The 26,500-nt window shown below is 43.7% G+C and overlaps 1 protein-coding gene across 1 annotated transcript in view; it reads right to left on the bottom strand.

Moving 5' to 3' along the window:
- LOC137373255 (ral guanine nucleotide dissociation stimulator-like 1) overlaps positions 1-17,032 on the bottom strand; it is a 58,571-nt gene extending 41,539 nt beyond the window's left edge. The window contains exons 1-11 of the mRNA XM_068038104.1: positions 16,850-17,032; positions 15,486-15,599; positions 9,583-9,788; positions 7,953-8,044; positions 7,312-7,368; positions 5,612-5,748; positions 5,096-5,230; positions 4,410-4,448; positions 4,107-4,263; positions 3,872-3,978; positions 1,744-1,850 (exon numbers count right to left, since the gene is read on the bottom strand). Coding sequence (XP_067894205.1) covers positions 1,744-1,850; positions 3,872-3,978; positions 4,107-4,263; positions 4,410-4,448; positions 5,096-5,230; positions 5,612-5,748; positions 7,312-7,368; positions 7,953-8,044; positions 9,583-9,788; positions 15,486-15,599; positions 16,850-17,032 — 1,334 coding nt within the window. The remainder of the gene's footprint in view (positions 1-1,743; positions 1,851-3,871; positions 3,979-4,106; positions 4,264-4,409; positions 4,449-5,095; positions 5,231-5,611; positions 5,749-7,311; positions 7,369-7,952; positions 8,045-9,582; positions 9,789-15,485; positions 15,600-16,849) is intronic.
- Positions 17,033-26,500: the final 9,468 nt, after the last annotated feature.

The following is a 26,500-nucleotide window of genomic DNA, read 5'->3' as shown; positions in this document are numbered from 1 at the left end:
GGCCAGTATTTATTGCCCATTCCTAGTTGCCCTGAGAAGGTGGTGCTGAGCTACTTTCTTGAACTGCAGCAGTTCATGTGGTGAAGATACTCCCACAGTGCCATCAGGTAGGGAGCTCCAGAAGTTTGACCCAATGACGCTGAAGGAACGGCAATATAAATCCAAGTCAGGATGAAGTTTGACTTGGAAAGGGACTTGGAGGTAATGGTGTTCCTAAGTTTTCATCTTTGGAGGTTACATATATGAGCCTTGGGGCTCATATAAAATTATTTTGCATGCATTTGAAGATACTTATACAAACAGGTCTTGGGGTTCGGATTTGGCTTTCTCCAACAGTCAGGCAGAAGTGGGTTACAAAAAGATCTTTATAAACCTTCAACAATATTCAAACAGGACAAACCAAGCAAATAAAAAATATAAGTATAAAAATAACTTTGTTGCTTGGGCTCTGAGGGTTAGATCACCAAGACTTGGACACCCCTATAATAGAGGACAGTCAGGCCTAGTTAAGGATATCTAATGAGATGCTCCAATATGGTCAGCTTGCCACTCACTTTCAGCTCCCTGTTTAGTACTGGTGACCATATAGCATTACTTACCAGGCAGTTTAATTGGTCTTGTCATAAAAAATGAGCAGAACAGGAGATCAGTTGTACAGTGATGCCATGACAACACTGAAATAGCACCTTTAACATAATAAAACATCCCACAGGAGGTTAATCACACAAAACCCGATACCAAGCCAAAGGAGGACATATTAGGATAGGTGACCAAAAGCTTGGCCAGTGAATGATTTGTCATGAGCTTCTTAAAGGAGAGAGGTGGAGATGTTTGCAGGGGATGGGATTTATGCAACTTGTGGCCTAATCAGCTGAAAACCATACCAATGGTGGGGAAAAGGAAGTGAGAAATATACAACAGGCCAGAGTTGGTGGAAAATATAGATTTCCAAGAGAGATTTGGAGCTTCAGGGGATTACAGAGATGGGGAGGGGTGAGGCCGTGGAGGGATTTTAACATAAAAGTGAGAATTATCAATAAAAAATCAAACTGAGGCATTGGTGGACCAGGAGACAATGTAGGTCAGTGAACACAGGAGTGATGGGACTTGATGCAAACTAGGATATGGACAGAGTTCTAAATGACATGAAGTTTATGGATGGGGTATGTGACAGGCACTTCATATTTTGCCAAGAATAAGCTCCAAAAGCAAACTATTCTTCACGCAATTAGCAAACAATTTACTTGCAACAATTGAGACTTAGTGAGACTGACAGTGCTGTTCCAGTAACACATAGTTTCACTTCTACAGACTCTTGCCACTACTGGGTACAGATGAAATTGTATTTTAAAAGTTGCATATATAACATATCTATTCTAATTACACAGCAATTCCATATTCTGTGGACCATCATACAGGCACATGGGCTCTACTGAGACTAACTGATTCCATTCCTATTAAACTAGCAGGCAGAGGATGTTGTGGGGTGGGCGGGGGGTGCAGTAATCTGCAGTCTCACATGCTGTAAAAGACTGGCGCTGTTCAAAGAAAAAGATGCCTCATATTTGTCGAAATATTTTGCACTGCAGGAACTGTCTCCACATCATCTGAATTCAGTGCAACAGCATTGAAGTCAGATGGCACAGATTAAATTCAGGGATAAAAACTCTTTTACATCAGTTCCAAAACCTTGATGGTCCACATTTTTAAGGTTGCTGAATCATGTTGGCTATCAAAACATACAGATTATGAAATGAAGTACTATAATTCTTGCAAACATTGGTATGCACTTCAGTGAAGACAGCTGCATTACCAAAAGCTTGTTCAAAGACGTAGGTTTTAAAGAGTGTCTTAGAAAAGGAGAGAAGCTTAGAGTGGGAATTTCAGAACTTAGGGCCCAGAGAGCTGAAGGCATGGCTGCTAATGGAAGGATAAAGGAAACTGGAGATGCACAAGAGGGTAGAATTGGAGGAACACAGGAATTCCAGTATTGGGCCTGAGGAGGCTGCAGAGATAGAAGGGCAAGGCCATGGAAATTTTAAAGTTTTTGGGCGGCGAGTTAACTTTGTTAAAGAAAACAGCATCTCTAGGTTAAAACACACTGGAAACATGACCCGAAGAAGAAGCCAGGGTTCATTTGTTATGTCAAGGAAGCCTCTCTATCTTAACCATTTTCATACTTCTTTAGGAGGACACATTACATAGACTTGAATAAACACTCAACCAGTAATCCTCCAGAAAAAGTTTAAAAAGAAAAATCAATTCAAAAGATCACCACTACGAGACGGTACCCTATGAACAACATCCCAGGTGACAATAAATTACTGAGTTAAAGAGGCTCTACCCTGCTGACTCACAATGTGTAGAATTTAATCTGTACTGTGCAGTCTAGAAAATTTGGCCGAAAGCACTCTTCTGTAGTCCCACTAGACTAAAGTCTCCATCTCCAATGCATACATACAAACATACGAATTAGGAGCAGGAGTATTCGGCCCCTTGAGCCTGCTCCACATTTGATAAGATCATGACTGATCTGATTGTGGTCTCAACTTTACTTTCCTGTCTACCTACTCTCACCTTTGACTCCCTTGTTAATCAAGTATCTATCTAACTCAGCCTTAAAAATATTCAACGACCCTGCCTCCACTGCTCTCTGAGGAAGAGAATTCCACAGACTAACAACCTCATGAGAGAAAAGATTTCTTATCTCTGTTACACATGGGAGAGACCTAATTTTTAAACTGTTTCCCCGAGTACTGGTCACTCCTAAAGGAGAAATATCCTTTCAGCATCCACCCTGTCAAGTCCCCTCGGGATCTTATATGTTTCAATAAGATACCCTCCCAAACTTCGAAACTCTAATGGATACAGGCCCAAACTGTCCAACCTTTCCTCACAAGATAACCACTTCATCCCAGAAATCAGTCGTGTGAACCTTCTCTGAACTGCTTCGAATGCAATTATATCCCTTCTTAAAAAAGGAGACCAAAACTGTACACGGTATTCCAGATGTGATCTCACCAATTCCCTGTACAACTGTAGCAAAACGTAACAACATTTACATTCCATTCCCCTTGCAATAAATGACTACATTCAACTTTCCTTCCTCATCACTGGTTCTACCTGAATACAAACTTTTTGTGAATCATGTACCAGGACATACAGATCCCTATGTACCACAGAGTTCTGCAGTCTCTCTCCAGTTAAATAATAATAATACTGCATTTCTATTCTTCCTGCCAATGTTGACAAGTTCACATTTTCCCACATTATACTTCAACAAAACTATGTCCCTACGGAGTCATCTGAAATCTCTAATCAGCGGCACTGTACTATATTATTTACTTTCATGATTCATTATCATTCTTTCAGTCTCTGAAACCATCACTTCCTAAGTAGACACTGAAAGTACTCTTGGATGGTGGTGGCACTGGAGAAAGTGTAAGGATGTGATAGAACTGGAGAAAGTGCAATCTTGGATAGTGCAATTGTGGTATTTCGGAGTTCAGGTTAATTATGCATGGCTGCACTTTGCTTACTTTCCTCCAATTGTGGCCTTTTGAACATCTCTGATTTTAATTGTTTCACCAATGGTGGCCGGGCCTTCAGATGCCAAGGCCCTGAGCTCTGGAAACTCCACCCGAAGGGGGGAATTTTATGCTCTACCTTGTGGCAGGTTTGGAGATGAGGAGAACATAAAATCTGCTGGGATGGTGGCGAGGTGTTTGCTGCTACCATCTTGCCTCTGTGAAAATATAGTCCAGGGCAGGAAGGCCTGTGAATGGCCTTCCCGCCCGACCACCAATTGAGGCTCTTAACTGGGAAATTAACCCCCAATTAAGGGTCTCTTCCCACCGCAGTCGCAATTTACCGTGTGACAGGTGACCCTGTTGCCACACGGGAAGCACAACATGTAAAACCGTGCGGGCTGCTTCACAGGTCTGGAGTGGAGTTCTTTCATGTAAAGGTACTTTGTGCCTGAACGGGGGACCCGGCATTGGGAAAGGGTGGGGGAGGGGGTGGGTGCTCTGAGAGCCACACCCGCACCCTTACTGCTGACTCCCCTCTCCAAACGCCCCCTCCCCCTGCCTCCCACCCTGACCTACCTCTGGCCTGGATCCAGCGACACTCCTCGGCCTCAGCGGTGGCACTGCAGCTGCCTGCCTCTGATTGGCTGGCAGCTCGCCAAGGCGGGATTTTCAATGACAGGGTCCTTTCCCCTGTGGAAGGCCTGCCGCTGTCCACATAAGTGCCTGATTGGCACTGGATTCAGCAGGCCTTCCGGAGTAGAGACAACGTGGGGATCCAGCGTCCATTTTTCCAGACATTGAGACACCTGGCTCCAGAATAAAGCTTCCTCCTAAATCTCTCTGCCTCTCTCCTCCTTTAAGACACTCCTTGAAACTTACTTGTTTGACCATGTTTTTGGGCATCTGCTTTAATACAACCTACTGATATAAAATAAAAACAAGAAATGCTGGAAATACACAGCAGGTCTGGCAGCATCTGTGGAGAGAGAAGCAGAGTTAACATTTCAGGTCACTGACCCTTCTTCAGAACAGCCCGACCTCTTCTTTCACCACCCTTTTGTTGTTTCTATGTGGATAGAAGACTTTGGATTCCCCTTTATCTTAGCTGCCAGACTCTGCTCATACTCTCTTTGCTGCTCTTATTTCTTTTTCTCGCTTTCCTTTTGAACTTTCTATATTTAGCCAGGTTCTCTCTTGTATTATCAACCTGACATCTATCATATACACCCTTTTTCTGCTTCATTTTACTCTGTCACTTTCATCATCCAGGGAGCTCTGGCTTTGTTTCAACTACTTTATCCCCTGTGGGAGTGGACCTCCATTGTATCTGAACATTATCCTCATTAAAGACGGCTCATTGTTGACAGGTTTTGCCTGCCAATCTTTAGTTCCAATTCACCTGGGCCCCAGATCCATTCTCACCCCATTGAAATTTGCCCTCCCCCAATTCATTATTTTTACTCTGGATTGTTCCTTGTCTTTTTCCATAGCTAACCTAACACTTATGTTCTATGATCATTGTCTCCTGAATGTTCCCCGACTGACACTTGATCCACTTGACCCACCTCATTCCCTAGAACCAGATCCAGCAATGCTTCCTTCCTCATTGCACTGGAAACATACTGATCCAAAAAATTCTCCTGAACACACTTCAGAAACTCTTCTGCTACTCTGCCCTTTTTTGTTATTACTATCACAGTCTGTATTAGGATCATTGAAATCCTTCATTAAAACTACAGTATAATTCTTGCACCCCTCTGTAATTTCCTTGCAAATGTGTTCCTCTATATCTTTCCCACTGCTTGGTGGTCTGTAGAATACACCCAGCAGTGTAATGGTAGCTCAGTTGATTCTTAGCTCCAACCAAATTGATTCTGCCCTTGACCCCTCTTGGACATCCTGTCTCTTCAGCATTGTAATATTCTCCTTAAATCAATACTGTCACTCCCCTCCCACCCCCCCCCCCCCCCTTCCTTTTCTTCCTTCTTTGTAGTATGGAAACAACTGGTCAGCATTTGGCAGCCTTGATGGTTGAATGATACAGCACACAAGGTGTCCATTCTACAATTCTCTGACATCACAGCCTGTGGAGAGCAGCAGTTCTTCCACAATAAATCAACAATGGATCTATTCCCAATTTTTCCATCTCCATCCACAGATGTGAAGGCCCAGATTTCATGCTGATTCAAATCAATCAGGTACAGAATAGGATCCAAACCTAAGGAGCAATCAGGAAAAGGGGAGGAAGCCAGCAAAGACCCTTCAAAATAAATCAAATATGGGAGCCTTATTTCACAAACATGAATGATATGAAACCATTTGTTTTATGGTAATGTAAAGACATTTAAGCCCTTTAACCCAAACCTTCTGAAATCTAATATGTCAGTTATCCCAGCTAATTATTTCCTTGCTGTCTGATTACTGTATTCCTCCTCTCCAAGCCAAATCTAGTCCAGTTCAGCATGCTTCGGTTCCAGTCTTGGAGCATCTGCCTGACACCAAATTAAATTCAGAACCCAAATAGAACCATTCTAAATTAAACCCAATGTTAATATTTGGCTGTTTTTATATTTGCCAGGATTTATGGGCAGGGATTGAGGGGTGGGGTGGGGTGCAAGGCTGAAAGATTGAACCACTGCACAAGTACTGAGACAGATTCCCAAACTTAGGCACAAAAAATTCAACTCTCTCAACTTTAAAAAAAAACCTCAAGCTCATTATGGAGCACTGCTCATGCAATGCGCATCGCAGACACAACTTAACGTTTGATCGAGAACACCAATGTATCAAGCATTTCTCATAATGCACATCCTCCAATTATCACCAAAGCTTAATACATATTTGCAATTATGGGCTGTTTCTAGGAAAGATATTTGAATGCATTTTCTTTCCTTCCTCTCTAATAGCTCTGAGTTTAGTTAATGAGCTGTACAGACCAGAATAATCCTGGGTTTAATCCCAGGCCTCAACTCAGTTAACTGACCAGATCCAGGGCACTAAAATGATCTCAGCAATCTTGTGGGGTGCAAAAACTTAACCAGGGTTCCTGTTCATCTCTGATGATTTATGCAGAATTGCATGGATGTGATGCTGTCTGCTGTCGAATACCATTGAAAGCTTTCAACTATCACAATTTGAACATGAGTAACCATTACTTGGACAAAGTACTTGACTTCATGAATTCAGGAGCCAGATGGGCAAGTTAGATTATGGCACAATGCAAAACATTCAATGGCAACAGAATGGGAGTTCTGCCAAAGCCAGGATACCAGGAACATGTCACAATCTGGATGTATGATTGCACTAAATGGTGATTTATTTTTCCAAACTTTCACAGGAAGTACGCAGGACACCGTAGTGAGAGCGGCTTGGCGGGAGCGGGTTGGGGGATGCAAAAAGCGAGGGGGCAGGAGGAGCGAAAGCCATTTCTTTTACTCTGGGAGTTTAGTCCAGAATTGTCAATCTGAGGTAAACAACTCAAGACCTTGATATTGAAGGGCAAGAAATTTTCTGTTGAAGAGTTTTGGATGTTTTGTGCTGATCCAATATTTTTTTAACTCTATGATCTTTCAGAATAATGTAAATATTAGAGACGCAGTCAAGCAGCTTCTTTAATGTGATTGCTATGGTCTGGCAGGGCGTTCACTGTACTGCTATGGGATGCCTTCATGAGGAAGTTCCTATATAAATTTACAGGAACTGCTGGCTCTCCAGCAATTTCCTTTCACATTACTGTATTCTGAATGAAGCATACTTCAGTCACACATCGGGCTGAACTTACTTTCTTGTTTCAGGAGACCTTTGTTCATCATTTTCCTCCCAGTCACACTCTCCATACCTGCAATTGGTCATAAAAGATAAATTAAGTCATTTTAAACAAGTATTTGATCCATAATTGGCTGTCAAACATTAAAAAAACACTGAAGATACAGATTCAGTATTTCAAACCTTAATCAGCTAGTTTTGTTCAAACTTTTCACTTTAACTCTGATTTAGCATGTTACAACACTATCTTGAAATATCATTACCTTTGCACAGTTTTTACATGATTATGTGCCTACTCTGCCTGCACCTGTTTGCCCAATGATACACAAATCTTCATGAAAACATATTTATGGAAAGCCTTGTGGGGAGAGAGGAGTGGGGTGTAGCATGGTTACATCATTTCCAAGTTTAGAATTATTGAATCGTACAGTATAGGATGAGGCCATTCAGCCGACTGTACTTGTGCTCGGCTCTTTGAGGCAGCTTTTCCAATTAGTCTCACTCTTTCCCACACATCGACAATGTTTTCCTTTTCAACTATAGATCTGACATTGTTGGCGGCGAGGTCTTGAGGCGACTCCCCCCCTGCCCCCCGCCAATTGGCGATAGAAACCTAAATTTAAATATTTTTGTACAATTCATGAATTAAATACTTACTTTCTCCCACCGTCCATTCCGGTGCCATATTGGAGCCGGCGGCCGTCACTCCCGTGCCATCGGATCTCCATCCGGTGATGTAAGGTGGGACACTGATGGGGAGGTGGGAGCAGGTACGTTACTCAGTGCGGGACGGGGATGGGGTGGGGGGAGTGGGGTAAAACTAATTTCATTGGTCTAGTGGTTGACGGGAAGGGGTAAAGTTTAAAGTTGATGAACTTTGGAGGGGGGAAGGTCGGAGCACAAGGTAAGTGTTTTGTGAGGTGGGGGGAGAGGGCAGGTAATGAATTTTATGATTGTTTTTAATGCCGTTGCTGGAGGTGAAGTGCCCACACCCTCTACGTCATAGGGGGTGGATGGTCCACCCACTCCATATTAATGAGCCTCCACACGAAATATCATGGTCCGTCCCCAGCAATGACATCAGGTGCCACCGTGCAGGCGCCAATGCCATTTTTCAAGGGCCAAAAAGTCCTGACAGATCATTTACATTGTTAAAGGTGCCGGTGTGTGAAAAATTAAAATAAAAATTGTAATCTCACTTTGAATCCACTCTTCCACCCACCAACGAGTACGCAATATATAAATTGCCCGATCTCCCCTAAACAAACTTTTATTCTGATACCAAACTTTCCGCCCTGAACTTTGTTACCTTTGACCCTCATCCCATTCCCACCATCCCCTCAGCCAATAGTTGGAGGTTTCCCCACTCCAACCCCCTCCTGCCCTGAAAATTTCACTCCTCCCCTCCTCCACACCAGTGTTACGCCTTGGATCTCCGAATGGAGATCCGAAGGCGTGGGATTTCCGTCAGTTGACCAGAATATCGGCGTGGGATGGCTGTCACAATGAGGTAAGTAATTATTCTTCCGTTCTAATTTATTTACATATGTTAATGCGGTTTTTTTTGCTGAGCGGTGAGGGAGGGCCGTCCTGAGGCCTCGTCGCTGCCGGTAAAATGGCGCAGGGCCTTCCCGGATTCGAGGTTTATGTCGCGCCTCTCCCGGAAGGATTTTTTGAGCTTCCCTGCGATGACCCCCGACATGGTGGGCGGGGGGGGGGCGGCGGCGGTGGTCAGTAAAATTCAGCCCGATGGGTCCAAAACAGTCACAAATTTTTCCTCTTTAAAAAGTATCTTACACAAATGCTTGAGAATATAAAAGAAAGTCACAGACTATGAGATTTTAACATTTTTCCACATTGAACACGAGAATAGTCGTGTATTGCTTGTGAATTCGGGTAAAAACGTAAATACGTGCAAAGACCAAATGTAGTGGGCACAATCTTTTGTTAGCCTTCAAATAACTTCTGTCTAACTGAGTCTACAGCCTGGAATGTACCAATGTTTGTTGCAAGGCATCAGTAAGGAATGGACTGTCCGTCATTTCACGAAAGGGCATTGAAAGCAGAAGTGTTTAGATGGTATTGTACCAGGAGAGCTTCCATGCAGTAAAGCATTGCCCTTCTTCTCAAAAACTGGGAGGGACACCCAGCCCATGAGCAGTGAACTTTGACACTTGCAATAGATGGTCTTCAGTAATTCCTATCCAGATTGGTAGATTCATGATATGAAAATAACCTGACTGAAGAATCCTGTCATTGCCATTAAACAAAGATTTTTTGCTCTCACCTGTCCAGCAGCAGATCCAATACAGCTTCTGGAGAAGCAAATGCTCGGTATGTTGACAAAAAGATTCTGGTGTAATTAGAATCACCGTCTCCAGAAGCTGTCAACAAATTGTTTACTAGTTGTTGTAACGTGCCAGTCTTTATTGCACGGATCTTTTTTGTTGACTGACTGCTGGTGTGACCAGGAGGAACTTGGTCTCCTTCCACCTACAGGGTGTTGAAAAACAAATTAGTGCAATGCAACAAAAGATATCGCAACAACAACTTGCATTTCTATAGCATCTCTGACATAGTAAAAACATTCCAAGGTACTTCACAGGAATGGAAACAGGCAAAAATTGACAGCAAGCCACATGAAGAGGTAATAGGACACATCACCAAAAGCTTGGTTAAAAAGATCGATTTTCAGGAGTGTCTTACAGGAGAAGAGAGGTGGAGAGGCAGAGAGGTTTTGTGAGGGAATTCCAGGGCTTTGGGACAAGGCAGCTGAAAGCATGGTCGCCAACAATGAAATTCAGGGATGCAAAGAGGCCAGAATTGGAGGAGCACCACATACCTGTGTGTTTCAGAGCTGGAGGAGGATACAGAGATAGGAAGGAAATCCATCAGAATATGGACCCTTTCAATCTTACTGGAAAGGAACTGGTCATTTCATGTATTAGTGAAATGATCTCCTTTAACAGTTAAAGTTGAAACATTACAGACACATGACTGGTTCACAGATGATTGCATTTCTTTGTACTCAAGTACACCAACAGCTCTAGGTTAACTCCCAAGCTTTTGTAAAGAAAAAACAAACAGCTCCCCTCTTGAGACAGAACAAGAATATCCCAGGCTCAAAGCTGTTCAGTTGGAGCAGTAATAGCAGTATTACAATTAACTTCAGGAATGGCGGGGGGAAGGGGAGGGGGAGAAAGAGCAGCTCGGAATCATAGTGATTGCAATCCAGCAATTCTCTCTGAAAAGTATGCATTTTCATAAGACAAGTCCAGGATTGGACCTGCTGCAATACCCCTGCACCCCCACCTGGTTGAATGGACTGTCAATGCCGTATTCAGGCTGACGCCTGGATGTGGTACCAGTGGGTAGCTGGCCTGTGGTACATCCAGAAAGGGGAACTTAATTTTGACATCAAACTGAACGTTGAATTCCAATCATCTTCACAATTTTATGATTTTCCTTGAAGTTTTTTTTTCATTGAACAGTGATTTCAGGAGAATTGGTCTTCAGGGGGGTTACTACAGGTGATAATGTGGGAATGGAATGATCATTGGAGTCAGCCAGCCATTAACCTGGGATGTTTCAACTTGAACTGTCCGTGTCAGTTCAGCTCTCACACAGTAATGTCCACCGACTTCTCCCGGCTGACTCCTCAATGTCAGTAATCAACAGAAAGACAGAAAATTCAAAATTTATTTGTGATTTATTTCAAATCCATCCTTGCTTTTTTGTCTTTTCTTCAACATAAAGGAAGGAGAACTGGTACTGAGAGCTCTATGCAGTTTACTAAATCAGATATTGTGGAGTTATGTGCATTGCAATGTCGCTCGCCTTCTGCAAACTCAAAACACCAGCTTTAGTCAAATCACATCTATTCCTTCAGTCAATAAACACTTTACACCACCAGATTAATCACACATTACTTACCAATAATCGTGCACATATTTATTCCTGCAGCTTGCTCTTTTACTCTAGAGTAATCAGTCTTGTATTTCTTAGTGCACTTGCAATCAGCCTCAGTTTCTGTTGAAACTATTTTTTCATACAGGCTCATCTAAAATTCAGGATCATGCAATTTTTCTTCCAGGAAACCACTGATCTCCCCACTGTTACCTATTCTACAGTAAGTGCAACTGGGTATGTGGCTAAAATTATACACATTTTGAGTAAGAACAGAAAATGTCACAAACACACAGTGGGTCAGTCAATGACAAGCCTGGCCAATATCCAGGCTTAGGCTGATAAGGAATGGCAAGTAACATTCGCACCAGGCAATGACCATCTCCCCTTGACATTCAACTGCATTATGATCGTCGAATCCCCCACTATCAACAACCTGTGGGTTACCATTGACCAGAAACTGAACTGGAGTAGCGATATAAATACCGTGGCTACAAGATCAGGACAGAGGCTAGGAATCCTGCAGCAAGTAACTCACCTCCTGACTCCCCAAAGCCATCTACAAGGCACAAGTCAGGAGTGTAATGGAATACTCTCCACTTGCCAGGATGGGTGCATCTCCAACAACACTTAAGAAGCTCAACACCATCTAGGACAAAGCAGCCCCCCTTGATTGGCACATCATCCACAAACATTCACTCCCTCCACCACCGACGCACAGTGACAGCAATGTGCACCATCTAGAAGATGCACTGCACCAATGCACCAAGACTCCTTAGCCAGCACCTACCAAACCTGTGACTTTGATCACCTGGAAGGACAACGGCAGCAAATGCTTGGGAACACCACCACCTGCAAATTCCCCTCCAAGCCACACACCATCCTGATTTGGAACTTTATCGCCATTCCTTCACGGTCGTTGGGTAAAAATCCTGGAATTCCCTTCCGAACAGCACTGTGGGTCTACCTACCCCACATGGACTGCAGTGGTTCAAGAAGGCAGCTCACCACCACCTTCTCATGGGCAATTAGGGATGGGCAATTAAATGCTGGCCTAGCCAACAATACCCACATCCTATGAATGAATTTTAAAAAGGCATGACTTTTCCACCAGGGAGCGCATTGAATACCAAGTTTTGAGTGAATGGTATCGGGGGGGGCGTACATACCCATACCTTTATATCAGGTGCACCTGGAGTGTGACTTCATGTCTAGAATGCTAACTGTAGGTGTTGTCCATAGTTTGCCTGCAGACAGAGTTGACCTACTCCTGGGGAATGATTTGGCCAGAGCAAAGGTAGAAGCTTCTCCAGGAGGGAGAGAAAAAACAAGTGAAGTTAAAGTGTCAGAACAGTTGCCGGAAAAGTTTCCAGGAATTTTTCCTTCATACTTCGTGACACGAGCAATGGCTAAACAAGTTCCATTGTCAGAGGTAAAATTGACACCCGAACATCTGAAACTTTCTTTGGGGAGTTGGGTAATCCGAAGGAAATCTTCAGTAAGTCTTCTTTGATCAAGGCTCAGTAAGCCGTTCCAGAATTAAATAAAGTGGCACAATCCACTCTAACTCTAGCTGAGGCAAAATGAGTTCCAGGAGGTTACTATATTAAAGATGGGGTTCTGGTGAGGAACTGGAGACCTCCTCACAGACCTGTGAACGAAGATAGTGGCACCGCCCAAATATCAGCAGGAACTATTAAGGATAGCCCATGAACTTCCTATAGTGGGACATGTGGGGATCCGGAAGACCCAATCACATATATGTCAACTTTCTACTGGCCAGATTGTTCCAAGGAAGTGATGCAGTTTTGTAAAACTTACCAAATGTGCCAGATTGTGGGAAAACCACAACCTGCCATAAAACCAGCACCCCTAATTCCATACCAGTTATTGGGGAACAATTTAGTAGGGTGTTGGTATCCTGTGTAGTGTCTTAACCGAAAACAGAAGTGGAATATCAATATATACTGTCATGTCGACCCCCACCTGCCAAGAATGAGGCATATTGATTTTGTCATATGAACATTGGTTTTAAACTGTTGCTGGAGTGAAGAAATAACGTGTTTGAAGGTCACCAGAAACCTGGCTGGAAGAATATTTGCATACTAAGATACAGTGCATGGAGAGACAAAGGAATTAATCACCGATTCAATTAACAGAGATTGGTCTGACAACGGTTCCACATCTCGTCGGTAAGAGATAGCATTACACCCCATTCCCCACCCCCACCCCCCCCCACCCCCACCGAGATCTTTGAAGTCCACAAACCTCTCAGGTGAGACTGTTCCAAATAAGGAGCTAGTCGGATGACTAACCTGCTGGGCAACCTGGGTTTTTTGAAATGTCAAACAACAGAGAAAGGAACAGAAGGCAATTTTGAAGAGGAACCTGGAATAAGAAAGACTCTCTCTCCTGGCTGTCTCTCTCACCTTCTCCCAAGCCACCGGACCCATGGAAGACACGTAAACCTCAAGACAGAAAAGACTCCTACATTGGAACAAGTTGAAGCGTGACTTCAGGCGCAACGAATTGCAAGACTTCCTGGCAACCAAAGACTCCACATTAAACTTAAAGGATGGTAACCACCAGATATTGCCTCAAGCTTTTCCTCTTTATTCCTTCCATCTGCGTGTGTGTTTATCATGTATGCATGCTCGCATTGTCACGTCGCATATTCATAGTTAACTGCATTAGAGTTTAAGATTAATAAACTTCTGCCTTTCTTGTTTAAATCTAAAGAAACCTGTTTGATTTCTTTGCCTTACAATTGGAGCGGTGAACAAGGATTCACTAAGGGAGAGCTATTTTAAAGGTATTTTAAAATTAAACCCTGATACGGATAAACCAGGCAAAGGCTGAGAGGGAATCCCTAGACCCCTTCTCACCTGGTCGTAACAATACTCACCATCATGGATATGGCTACTCAGTTCCCAGAGACCATACTTTGAGAACAATTTCTGCGAAGGTAGTGGTAGAGAAGTTAACCCAGTTCTTCACTAGATATGGATTACTGATTGAAATTCAGTTGGATCAAGGTTCCAATTTTATGTCTAAATTTTTTCAGGAAGTGATGTGGAAATTGGGTATAACACAGTTAAAGTCTTCAGCTTACCACCCACAGCCACAGGAACTTTCAAAAGGTACCATCAGACACTCAAAACGATGATCAGGGCGTAATATCATGGTTGGGATAAAGGGATAGAATTTCCTTGGTTTGCTACTAGGGATGCGCCTAATGAGTCAACCAGTTTCAGGTCTTTTGAATTAGTTTATGGACATGAGATAAGAGGTCCTCTAAAACTAATTAAAGAAAAGTTTTTAGAACAGAGGGATGAATATTCCGTGTTCCATTACATATCCGTGTCTGGGAACAGCTCATGAGAGCCTGCAAAGTGGTTCAGGAACACCTTAAAGCTTCCCAAATGACCATGAAGAAATGGACAGACAAGCATGCCAAGACCCGAACATTTCAAACAGGGGATGAGGTATTAATATTCCTGCCTTTACAGAGTGAACCGCTGAAAGTACGGTTCAGTGATCCACATAAAGTAGTCAGGAGAATTGGTAAAGTAAATTATTTGATTGACACTCCAGATCACTGGAAAAAGAATCTGCTGTGTAATATCAATATATGAACATGCGAACATATGAATAAGGAGCAGACGTAGGCCATTCGGCCCCTCGAGCCTGCTCCACCTTTCAATAAGATCATGGCTGATCTTTTTGTATCTCGAATTCCACACTCCCATCTACCCCCGATAACCTTTGATTCCCTTGCCCAACAAGAATCCATCTACTTCCACCTTAAAAATATTCAATGACTCCGCCTTCACCACCTTCAGAGACAGAGAGTTCCAAAGTCACACAAGCCTCTGGGCAATAGAGCGCACTGGATGTATCTGAAATTTGCATTAGATTAAATATGAAAGCACACATGTAAACATGACCATAATCAATTATTGGGAAATAACTGATCAACAAGATGAATACAAGTACATTTACAGCAATTACCAAAGATGGGAAAGCTGGGAAAGCTTAAGTTTTCTTGCTAACATTAGATGCTACATCTTGCTGCAATTTTTTTTCCATCCCTCGGTCCTCAATACGCTATCAACCAAATTTTTGGTAAATATATTCCAGATGTAATTGAATGGACAATTCCCATCTAATCTCTACAATATAACTATCCAGGCCCCAGAATAATCCTGATATCGGCATTTATATATATGTCAATTTGTTATTTGCAGAGGAGGAAAGGAAGAAAGGAAAAAAAACTGTACTCACCTCCTGCCATCTTGCACTCTTGTTGGGTGTTTGCTGTATCCGCTCTTCCTTCAAGATGACATTGTAACTGGCTCCTTCTTCTATCTCTTCTACCCAGTCTTGGATTGAATTGCTCTGTGGAAGAACCAAACCCAAAACAGAGTAAATCCCTCTGGAGCAGCTGCTGACATTTTGCAGCTAGAATTCAAATACAATGTTATGTCTAATTCTTGACCCCGATTAGTGGCGGAATGATAAACTCCAGCCCACTGTTCTGGCCACACAATAGCCCGTCTCCTTTACACACTCTGTTTATCTGCATAAAACTTCAGAAGCAAGATTGGACCCGAGCCACTTGTGGGGCAGGTTCTGAACAGAAAAAGACAGTTTTGTCAGCCTTCAAACAAAGGGAAGGAATGGCAGAAAGAGGTGGGTTTTCAGGCACTAACTGCTTGTTTAGACTTGCAAGAACAAACAAAATCAGGCCAACTCAATTGAAACATTCACATTGCATTATTAAAAAGAAAAACATCTGCTGTGTTACAGACAAGTGATATTCACTTTTCACCTCTCAACTGACTGCAGACAATGGGCTGAATTTTACCAGCCCCTCCACACCCTGGGTCATGGTGAGGGGTTGTGGGGGGAGGTGTGGTCCGTAAAATGCTTGTGGGAGAGGCTCGGCTCGATCCACGACACCGAGAAGGCCCCACCGCATATTACTGGCAGCGGTGGGACCTCGGTCCGGCACCCACTCCCCCGTCACACGGCAGCAGCACCTCAATTACTGTATGTAAAACACTACTTAACTCTCCTGATTATGCATCTCGCCGCCTCTCACTGCACACTTCCACATTTTACATTGAATGGTCAGTCATCACGTGCTGTCCCATTCACAAGCATAAGAGTCGATGGGACATCAGAAGCAGGAGAACTTGACAGTGAAAGTAAGTCCAGATATACAGGGGTCTGAACTCTCATACTTGAATGGAGGTGGGAGGGGGGATTACAGGGATCTGAACTCTCATACTTGAATTGAGGTGGGAGAGGGGATTACAGGGGTCTGAACTCTCATACTTGAATGGAGGTGGGAGGGGGGATTACAGGGGTCTGAACTCTCATACTTGAATGGAGGTGGGAGGGGGGATTACAGGGGTCTGAACTCTCATACTTGAATGGAGGTGGGAGGGGGGATTACAGGGGTCTGAACTCTGCATACTTGAATGGAGGTGGGAGGGGGGATTACAGGGGTCTGAACTCTCATACTTGAATGGAGGTGGGAGGGGGGATTACAGGGGTCTGAACTCTCATACTTGAATGGAGGTGGGAGGGGGGATTACAGGGGTCTGAACTCTCATACTTGAATGGAGGTGGGGGGGGATTACAGGGGTCTGGCGGAGTGGCGGAGGGGTCAGCGTCCACACTGGAATCACCTGGAGAGGGGCCCCAGATCTGGTGCGTTGCCTCGTCTCCTCCGTCTCAGGGTTCGTTGGAACTCCTCTGCTCTCCTGCGAGGGACCAGGGGCAGGGACAGTCTCCATTCCCTGGTCCCTCTCTTGCTTTGCCATTGCTGATTGGATGTCATGGCTGTGACAAGGGATTACAGGTCAGCGCCATTCAGTGGGAACTGGCTCATCAAGAGGGCCGCCGCCACCTTAATAGATGTTGCCAGGAGCTTATATGCCTGGGACATGGCAGCAGTCATGGTGTGGAAGGAGTCTTCTGTTGTCTGCTTAAGGCTGCACATGGTCAGTGGCGTCTTTGCCTCCTGTTGCTATAACTTATTTATCATCTCCAGCATGCCCTGTCAACAGCAGAGGATCACAAGTAGCCTGGGGCTCAGCATAGGCCTGACCACTCACAGGCCTCCCTGACTGTCAGGGGCCACTCTGTTTCAGCCTCAGTCAGCTGCCTGGGTGTGCGTGCAGTGCCTTCACCAGGGCCAGCTGAGATACATCTAAGGATACTGAGGGAAGAGAGGGTGGAAATCACAGAGGCACTGGCCATAATTTTTCAGTCTTCCTTAGACTTGGGGGTTGTGCCAGAAGATTAGAGAATTGCAAATGTTACACCCTTGTTCAAAAAAGGCTGTAAAGATAAGCCCAGCAACTGCAGGCCAGTCAGTTTAACTTCAGTAGTAGGAAAACGTCTAGAAAAAATAATTTGGGACAAAATCAATAGTCACATGGACAAATGCAACTTAATTAAGGAAAGCCAGCATGGATTTATGAAGGGAAAATCATGTTTATCTAACTTGCTGGAGTCTTTTGAGGAGGTAACAGAGAGGGTTGATGAGTGCAATGTTGTTGCTGTTGTGTACATGGACTTTCAAAAGGCATTTGATACAGTGCCACACAACAGACTTGTGAGCAAACTTGTAGCACATGGAATGAAAGGGACAGGAGCAACATGGATACGAAATTGGCTGACTGACAGGAAACAAACATTAGTGGTTAATGGATGCTTTTCGGCTGGAGCAAGGTTTGTCGTGGAGTTCCCAGGAATCAGTGTCGGGAGCCTTGCTTTTCCAAATATATATTAATGACCTAGGCCTTGGTGTACAGGACACAATTTCAAAGTTTGCAGATGATACCAAACTTGGAAGCATTGTGAAGTGTGAGGAGGATAGTGTAGAACTTCAAAAGGCCATAGACATGTTGGTGGAATAGGCAGACAGGTGGCAGATGAAGTTCAATGCAGAGAAATGTGAAATGATTCATTTTGGTAGGAAGAACATGGAGACACAATATGGAATAAAGGGTACGATTCTAAAGCGGGTGCAGGAGCAGAGGGGCCCTGGTGTACATGTGCATCTGAAGGTGGCAGGACAGGTTCAGTAGCTACCTCAGCAGACACTGGGCCTTTGTAGTCTGTATAACTCCTTTCCCTTACCCTCCCTTACACCTCTGCAGTGCCTTAGGATGCTTCTCTACATTAAAAGGTGCTAAATAATTGCAAGTTTATGTAGCTCACTGGATAACCCTCCTGAGATGGAGACTTGGGGGTAAACACTCCAACATTTTTGACCTCAGGATGTCCCAAAGCACTTTTCAGCCAATCAAGTACTTTTTGAAGTGTAGTCATTAAATGTAGGAAACACAGGAATCAATTTATTCCCAGCAAGGTCTCACTAAGAACAATGAAATAATGACCAGTTCGTCTGATTTTGAAGGTGTTGGTTGAGGAATAAATCTTGTTCAGGACACAAGATCCTTCCCTGCTCTTCCATCAAATAGTGCCATGGCATCTTTTACACTCTCCTGAGAGCATGGACAAAAAGAAACTTTCAAACAATAGAGACTGAAATCAACAGTATAAATGTGATTTGGAGAATTAAAATTTAAATGATTCTATTCTCTAAATCCTGCCTGAAAAGGAGCAAGAGATTAGTGTGCGATTGTTGTGAAAAGAATAGGCATCAGTGCAGCTACGGATGTAACAAACAACCTGGACAAAAGGGAACCTGCAGTTTTGGTGTACTTGAATTTGCAAAAGGCATTAAATAGGCTGCCACATCAAAGGTTACTACACAAAATAAGAGTTCATGGTGTAGGGGGTAACATATTAGCATGGACAGAGGATTGGCTGGCTAACAGGGAGCAGAGAGTAGAAATAAATGGGTCCTTTTCAGTTTGGCAGGATGTTACTAGTGGAGTGCCAGGGGGATCAGTGCTGGGGCCTCAACTATTTACAATCCACATCAATAACCTGGATGTAGGGACTGAATCTATGGTGGCTAAATTTGTAGATAACACTCTATTGTTTGCAAGTTTCTTTTTGTCCATGCTCTCAGGAGAGTGTAAAAGATGCCATGGCACTATTTGATGGAAGAGCAGGGAAGCATCTTGTGTCCTAAACAAGATTTATTCCTCAACCAACACATTCAAAATCAGACGAACTGGTCATTATTTCATTGTTCTTAGTGAGACCTTGCTGGGAATAAATTGACTCCTGTGTTTCCTACATTTAATGACTACACTTCAAAAAGTACTTGATTGGCTGAAAAGTGCTTTGGGACATCCTGAGGTCAAAAATGTTGGAGTGTTTACCCCCAAGCCTCCATCTCAGGAGGTTTATCCAGTGAGCGACAGAAACTTGCAATTATTTAGCACCTTTTAATGCAGAGAAGAATCCTAAGGCACTGCAGAGGTGTAAGGGAGGGGAAGGGAAAGGAGTTATACAATCTATAAAGGCCCTGTGTCTGCTGAGGTAGCTACTGTTCACTGAAATAGCAATAAAAGTCTTTGAATTAGTCTCGGCATCTCTGGGATAGGGAGAGGAAAGTTGGCCAGGAAACCCACCATGTTGCAGTCCAGAGACTCCTGCTTGAACTGATGACTTCACTGTCCAAGATCACCTGGGCTTTATGGTTGATTTTGGAAACTGGTTCCTGTGGAACTGTATTGCACTAAAGAGAGGAAAAGCAATATTTAGTTATTTCTGGTGAATATATTCCCTCGTCGCACACCTCTGATGGTTTGAAAATCTGGTTTGAAATTGGAATTTGTTTACCGAATGTTGTTCGGGAGAACACGTGGGAGAGCAAATGGAGGCTGGCCACAAATGAAACACTGTCCAAGATCCATCATTAACCCCGATTAAAAGGTGAAAAAGTTCCTCTGCAGTTAGTGGTTAAAAAGTAATTTTCAAAGAAACAGAAACAAAAACTGTAGCAGTCAGTCATCTTCATTACACCCACCAGGCTAGATTCTGTGCTGGAGGCAGGACTCACTGCACCAGTCCAAAAAGATGGGGAGAACCCCACCGCTGCCTTTTTTTGCCCCCCAGCGGTGATCCTCCAGTCCTTTTGATTCAAGGTTTTAGAAGTTGAGATTTCCATCCCTTTAAAGACTTTAAAGAGACGGGCATCCTGCCTCCAAGAGCTGCTGGCCAATCAGAGTGCAGGCAGCTCAGCAGTATCAGCAGCGCCACCATGACCGGTGGCCACTGCCAGTACTGCTGAGGTCTCAGACCCAGGCCCAGCAGTGGAACCCCAGAACAGAGGTAGATGAGGTGGGGTCTTTGGGGCCAGTCCGGAAGGCTCCAGCAAGGATGGGGGGAGGTGGTCATTCAGTCCAGAACAGGGGTTCCGGGGGGGTAAAGTTGTTCCACCTCCCACGGAGGAGGGACACCCCCCCTCAAAGCATGCAGGGAGAGCACCTTGTTTTACAAAGTGTCCTCCCTGCACGGCGGAGGCCCCCCTCGCTGCTGGTAACATCCCAGCGGCGACGGGAAGAGGCCCTGAATTGGCCACTTAAAGGTGTCAATTGGCCTCTGGGCGCAAATGTGGTCGTCAGCCTATCCTGCCTCCAGGAAGATCGCTGGTAAACAGGGCCCTCTGCCTTGCCCTCTGCTACTGGTCACAATACTCCGTGTCCCCCCACCTCCGATTCTGCCTCACTGGGGCCCTAAAATCCCGGCCACCATTTTACATCATGTGGCCTAATACTGTTTTGGTGGTTGCATATAGTTGATGTGTGTTGCCTTCATAGAGGATGAAAAAATCAAGTCTGGAACATACAGGAAATTAGATTTAGACCACCATCATGAAAGATTCTTTAAAAATTATTTGCACTGTTACTTGATTTCATGTTAATCACCAAAGTTTGTGCAGCTCGCTATTCTGGCACCTTGAATATCCTTACCCTTCTCTTCTTCTTATATTCTCTGTGGCAAACCTTAAAGACTTAAACCATCTTATTTGCATTCATAGAAACAGGAGGCCTCTTGGGCCATTCAATCAAATCATAACTATTTTCTCTCTCAATTCCATTCTTTGGAATCTCAATTCCATTTTTTCCATTGCCTTTTAGCCATGACCCAACAAAACAATCTACCTCTCAGCCTTGAAATTTTGAATTAACCCAGCATTCCTAGCCTTTTAGAAGTTCCAGATTTCCATGCTCTTTGTATGAACAACTGCATCCCAATTTCACACCTAAATAGCTTTGCTCGAATTTTAAGATTGTGCCACCTTTTTTGGAATTCCCCCACCAGAGGAAATTATCTTCATTTATCCCAATAAATCCCTTTATCATCTTAAACAAATCAATGGTAACACTTCAACCTCCTAAACTCAAGTTTATAAGCCAAGTTTATGCAATCGATCCGAATAATGTCACCCTTTAACCCACCATATCATTCTGTGCAGTACCTCCTGCACAACCAATCTACCCATCCTGAGGTGCCCTAAACTGAATGCAGTATTCCAGATAGAGTCTGATCAAGGCTCTGCACAACTGAAGCATCACTTCCTCTCTTTTGTATGAAACCTCCTTGAGAGGCCAACATTCCATTAGCTTTTTGATTACTTTTAATATCTATGAACTAGCTTTTAGTTATTTGAACAAAGACACAAAATCTCTCCGTTTATTCACCTCTCCTAATCTCCCACCACTAAGAAACTATTCCAATTTCTTTCTCTTTTATATAAAGTGGTTTACCTCACACTTCCCCATTTTGAACTCCATCCGCCAATTTTACCTACTCACTTAATCCGTTTATGTCCCTTTATAACTTCTGGTAGTCATCTGCACAACTTACTGTGTCTCCTAACTTAGTGCCATCTTCAAACTTAGATATGTAACTCCATTCCTTCATCTAATTCATTGATGTATATGCTGAAAAGTTGACGTCCCAATACTGATACTTGGGGAGCACCAATTGTCACCTCCCACCAATCAGATAATGAACCCTCATCCACACTACCTCCTACCTCCCAATCAATTACCGATCAATGCCACAAGCTTACCTCGATTTCTGGGTGTCTTTGACCAAAAAACATAAAAAGAACTGAGAAATAGGAGCAGGAGAAAACCATTCAGCCCTTTTGAGCCTGCTCCAACATTCAATAAGATCATGGCTAATCTTCTACCTCAACTCCAGCTTCCCACACCCTCCACATAGCCCTTAATTTCCTTAGTCTCCAAGAATCTATTGATCTCTATCTTGATTATATTCACCGACTGAACATCCACTGCCTTCTGGAGTAGAAGATTCCAAAGATTCACAACCCTCTGAGTGAACAAATGTTTCATCTCAGTCTCATTTCATCTCTTATTCAGAGACTGTGATCCTCAGTTCTAGGGTCAGCAGCCAGGGAAACATCCTCCCAGCATCCACCCTATCAAACTCCTTAAGAATTTCATCCATTTCAATGAGATCACCTCTCATTTTTCGAAACCCATCTAGCTCACTAATAACCTTAAGGGAAGAAAATCTGTCGTCATTACCTGGTCTGACCTACATGTGACTCCAGACCCATAGCAAAATAGTTGATTCTTAACTGCCCTCTGAAATGGCCGAGCAAGCCTCTCAGTTGTATCAAATTGCTATAGAAATGTTGAAAAAGAATGAAATTGGACAGACTACCTGGCATCGACCAAAGCACTGGAAACAAAGGCAGACTCTGCTCAATCGACCCTGCAAAGTCCTCCTCACTAACATCAGAGGAGTTGTGCCAAAATTGGGAGAGCTGTCCCACAGACTAGACAAACAGCAGTTTGACATATCATACTCACAGAATCATACCTTACAATCAATGTCCCAGACCCCTCCATCACTATCCCTGGATATGTGCTGTCTCAGCAGCAGGACAGATCCAACAGAGGTGGCAGCACAGTGGTATACAGTTGGAAGGGAGTGGCCCTGGGAGTCCTAAACATGTGGTTCAGACCTCATGAAGTCTCGTGATATCAGGTAAAAGCAATCCTCCTGCTGATTGCTACCTACTGCCCTCCTTCAACTGAAGAATCAGGACTCCTCCATGTTGAACACCACTTGGAACAAATACTGAGAGTGCAAAGGCACAGAATGTCTGGGTGGGGGACTTCAATGTCCACCACCAAGAGTGGCTTGGTAGCACCACTACTGACTAAGCTGGCAGAGTACTGAAGGACATATCTGCTAGGCTGCGCCTGCGGCAGGTGGTGAGAGAACCAACAAGAGGGAAAAACTTACTTGACCTCATCCTCACCGATCTACATGCCACAGATGCATCTGACCATGGCAGTATTGGCAGAAGTGACCACTACACAGTCCTTGTGTGGACGATGTTTCAGGTGTCCCACTGAGGATACCTTCCATTGTACTGTGTGGCACCACCACCGCATTAAATGGGATTGATTCAGAACAAATCTAGCAGCACAAAACTGGGCATCCATGAGGCTCTTTGGGCCATCAACAGCACAAGTGTATTCAACTACAATCTGTAACCTCACGGCCTGGCATATCCCTCACCATACCATTACCAGGGATTCAATCTTAGTTCAGTGATCCGTGCAGGAGAGCAGGCCAGGAACAGCACCTGGCATACCTAAAGATGAGGTGTCAACCTAGTGAAACAACAACACTGGACTACATGCAAACAGCAAAAGCAGCATACGATAGGCAGAGCAAAGCAATCCCACAACCAAAGGATCAGATCAAAGCCCTGCAGTCCTGCACATCCTATCATGATACCAATAAATGGCTGAATGCACTGGATACAGCAAAGGCTATGGTACTAACAATGTTCAGGCTGTAGTACTGAAGATTTGTGCTCCAGAACTATCTGTGCCATGAGCCAAGTTGTTCCAGTACAGCTAATAGGCTGGCATCGACCTGACAATGTGGAATATTGTCCGGGTATGTCCTGTCCACAAAAAAAAGAACAAATCCAATCCAGCCAATTACCACCCCATCGGTCTACTCTCAATCAACAGCAAAGAGATGGAAGGTGTCATTGTCAGTGCAATCAAACAGCACTTATTCAGCAGTAATCTGCTTACCAATGCTTAGTTTGGGTTCCACCAGGACCACTCAATTCCAGACCTCATCACAGCCTTGTCCAATAAGGGACAAAATAAGTGAATTCAAGAGATGAGGCAAGAGTGATTATCCTTGACATCAAGGCAGCATTTAGCCGAGAATGGCATCAAAGAGCTCCAGCAAAATTGAAGTCAGAGTCATTTACAGCATAGAAGGAGGCCAGTTGGCCCATCAAGTTCATGCTGGCTCTCCAAACTTGGAAGTATATTTGGTCCCCACATCCAAATCATTTATATAGATTGTGAACAGCTGTGGCCCAAGCACTGATCCTTGTGGTATCCCACTAGTAAAAGCCTGCCATCCTGAGAATGACCTGTCTATTCCTACTCTTTGCTTTCTGTCTGTTAACCAATTCTCAATCCAAAACAGTACATTACCTCCAATCCCATTTTGTTTACTAACCTCCTGTGTGGGACCTTATCAAAAGCCTTCTGAAAATCCACAAACAGCACATCCACTGGTTCTCATTTATCTATGCTACAAGTAACATTCTCAAAAAACTCCAACAGTTTTGTCAAATATGATTTCCCTTTCATCAATTCATGGTGATTCTGTCCAATCATATCGTTATTTTCCAAGTGTCTAATTATCACATCTTTTATAATAGATTCTAACATTTTCCCCACGACTGGAGTCAAACTAACAGGTCTGTAGTTCTCCGTTTTCTCTCTCACTCCTTTCTTAAATAGTTGGGTTACATTTGCTACTTTCCAGTCTGCAAGAACCCTTCCAGAATCTATAGAATTTTGAAAGATAGCCCCTCTAATGCATCCACCATCTCGAAAGCCACCTCTTTCAATAATCTGGGATGTAGCTCATCTGGTCCAGGGGATTTATCAACTTTCAATCCAATTAATTTTTCGGGTCCACCTCTTTATTTATACTAATTTCTTTCATTGTTACAAGTCCCTTGGTTTCCCTGGTACTTCTGGGGGATTTTCTGTATCTTCCTCCGTGAAGACAAACACAAAGTCATTGTTTAGTCTCTCTACCACAAAGTGTCCTGTCTCCACCTGTAATGGACCCACATTTGTCCGAACGAATCTGTTTATTTTCACAGACCTAAAGAAGCTTTTACAATTGCTTTTATGTTTCTCACTGGTTTGCATTCATAGTCTCTTTTCCCTTTCTTTATCCTTTGCTGGAATCTAAGTTGTTCCCAATCCTCAGGCTCACCACTTTTTCCAGCAACCTTATAAACCACTTCCTTTCATCTAATGCAATCTTTACCTTCTTTTGTTAACCACATCATCAACCAGAAACTTAACTGGACCAGCCATATAATTACCGTGCTACAAGAGCAGGTCAGAGGCTGGAAATTCTGCAGCGTTTAAATCACCTCCTGACTCTCCAAAGCCCGTCCACCATCCACAAGGCACAAGTCAGGAGTGTGATGGAATGCTCTCCACTTGCCTGGATGAGTGCAGCTCCGACAACACAAAAAGCTCGACATCATCCAAGACAAAATAGCCCGCTTGATCCATCACTGTCATAAAGTGACAACAGTGTAACCACCTGCAAGATGCACTGCAGCAACTCACCAAGTCTCCTTTGACAGCACCTTCCAAACCTGTGACCTCTATCACTAGGAGGACAAGGGCAGCAGACACATGGGAATAATACCTCTTGCAAATTCCCCTCCAAGCCACACACCATCCTGATTTGAAGCTATATCGCATTTCCTTTACGGTCGCTGGGTCAAAATCCTGGAACCTCCTTCCTAATAGCATAGGGGTTCAAGAAGGCAGCTCACCATCACCTTCTCAAGGGCAATTAAGGATGGGCAACAAGTGCTGGCCTTGCCATCAATGCTCACATCCCATGAAGAAATTTAAAAATTCTTGGCAATCTAGGCCTAGTTTACTCTGTCTCTCCTCATAACAGAATCCCCTCATCCTAGCAATCAGCGTAGTAAACCATTGTTGCACTCCCTCCAAGCGAAGTGTATCCTCCCTTACAATATGATGACCAAAACTATAAACAGTATTGCAGGTGTGATCTAACTAAGACCCTATCCACGGTTGTCATTAGATTTCTTCACTCTATTACAAAGGGATTGGTGATTTAAAGGATATCACACTATTTGCCTTCTGTCCCTACATGTTAACTTGCTGATTTGTGAACAAGAACACCCAGCTTCCTCTGAATACCAACATTTCCTCGTCCCTCAATTGAATATTCTGTTTTTTTATTTCTCCTTCCACAGTGAAAACATTTACTTTTACCAA

Source organism: Heterodontus francisci, chromosome 8 (assembly GCF_036365525.1).
Source record: "Heterodontus francisci isolate sHetFra1 chromosome 8, sHetFra1.hap1, whole genome shotgun sequence".
NCBI lineage: Eukaryota > Metazoa > Chordata > Chondrichthyes > Heterodontiformes > Heterodontidae > Heterodontus > Heterodontus francisci.
This window is presented reverse-complemented; position numbering and strand designations above follow the sequence as displayed.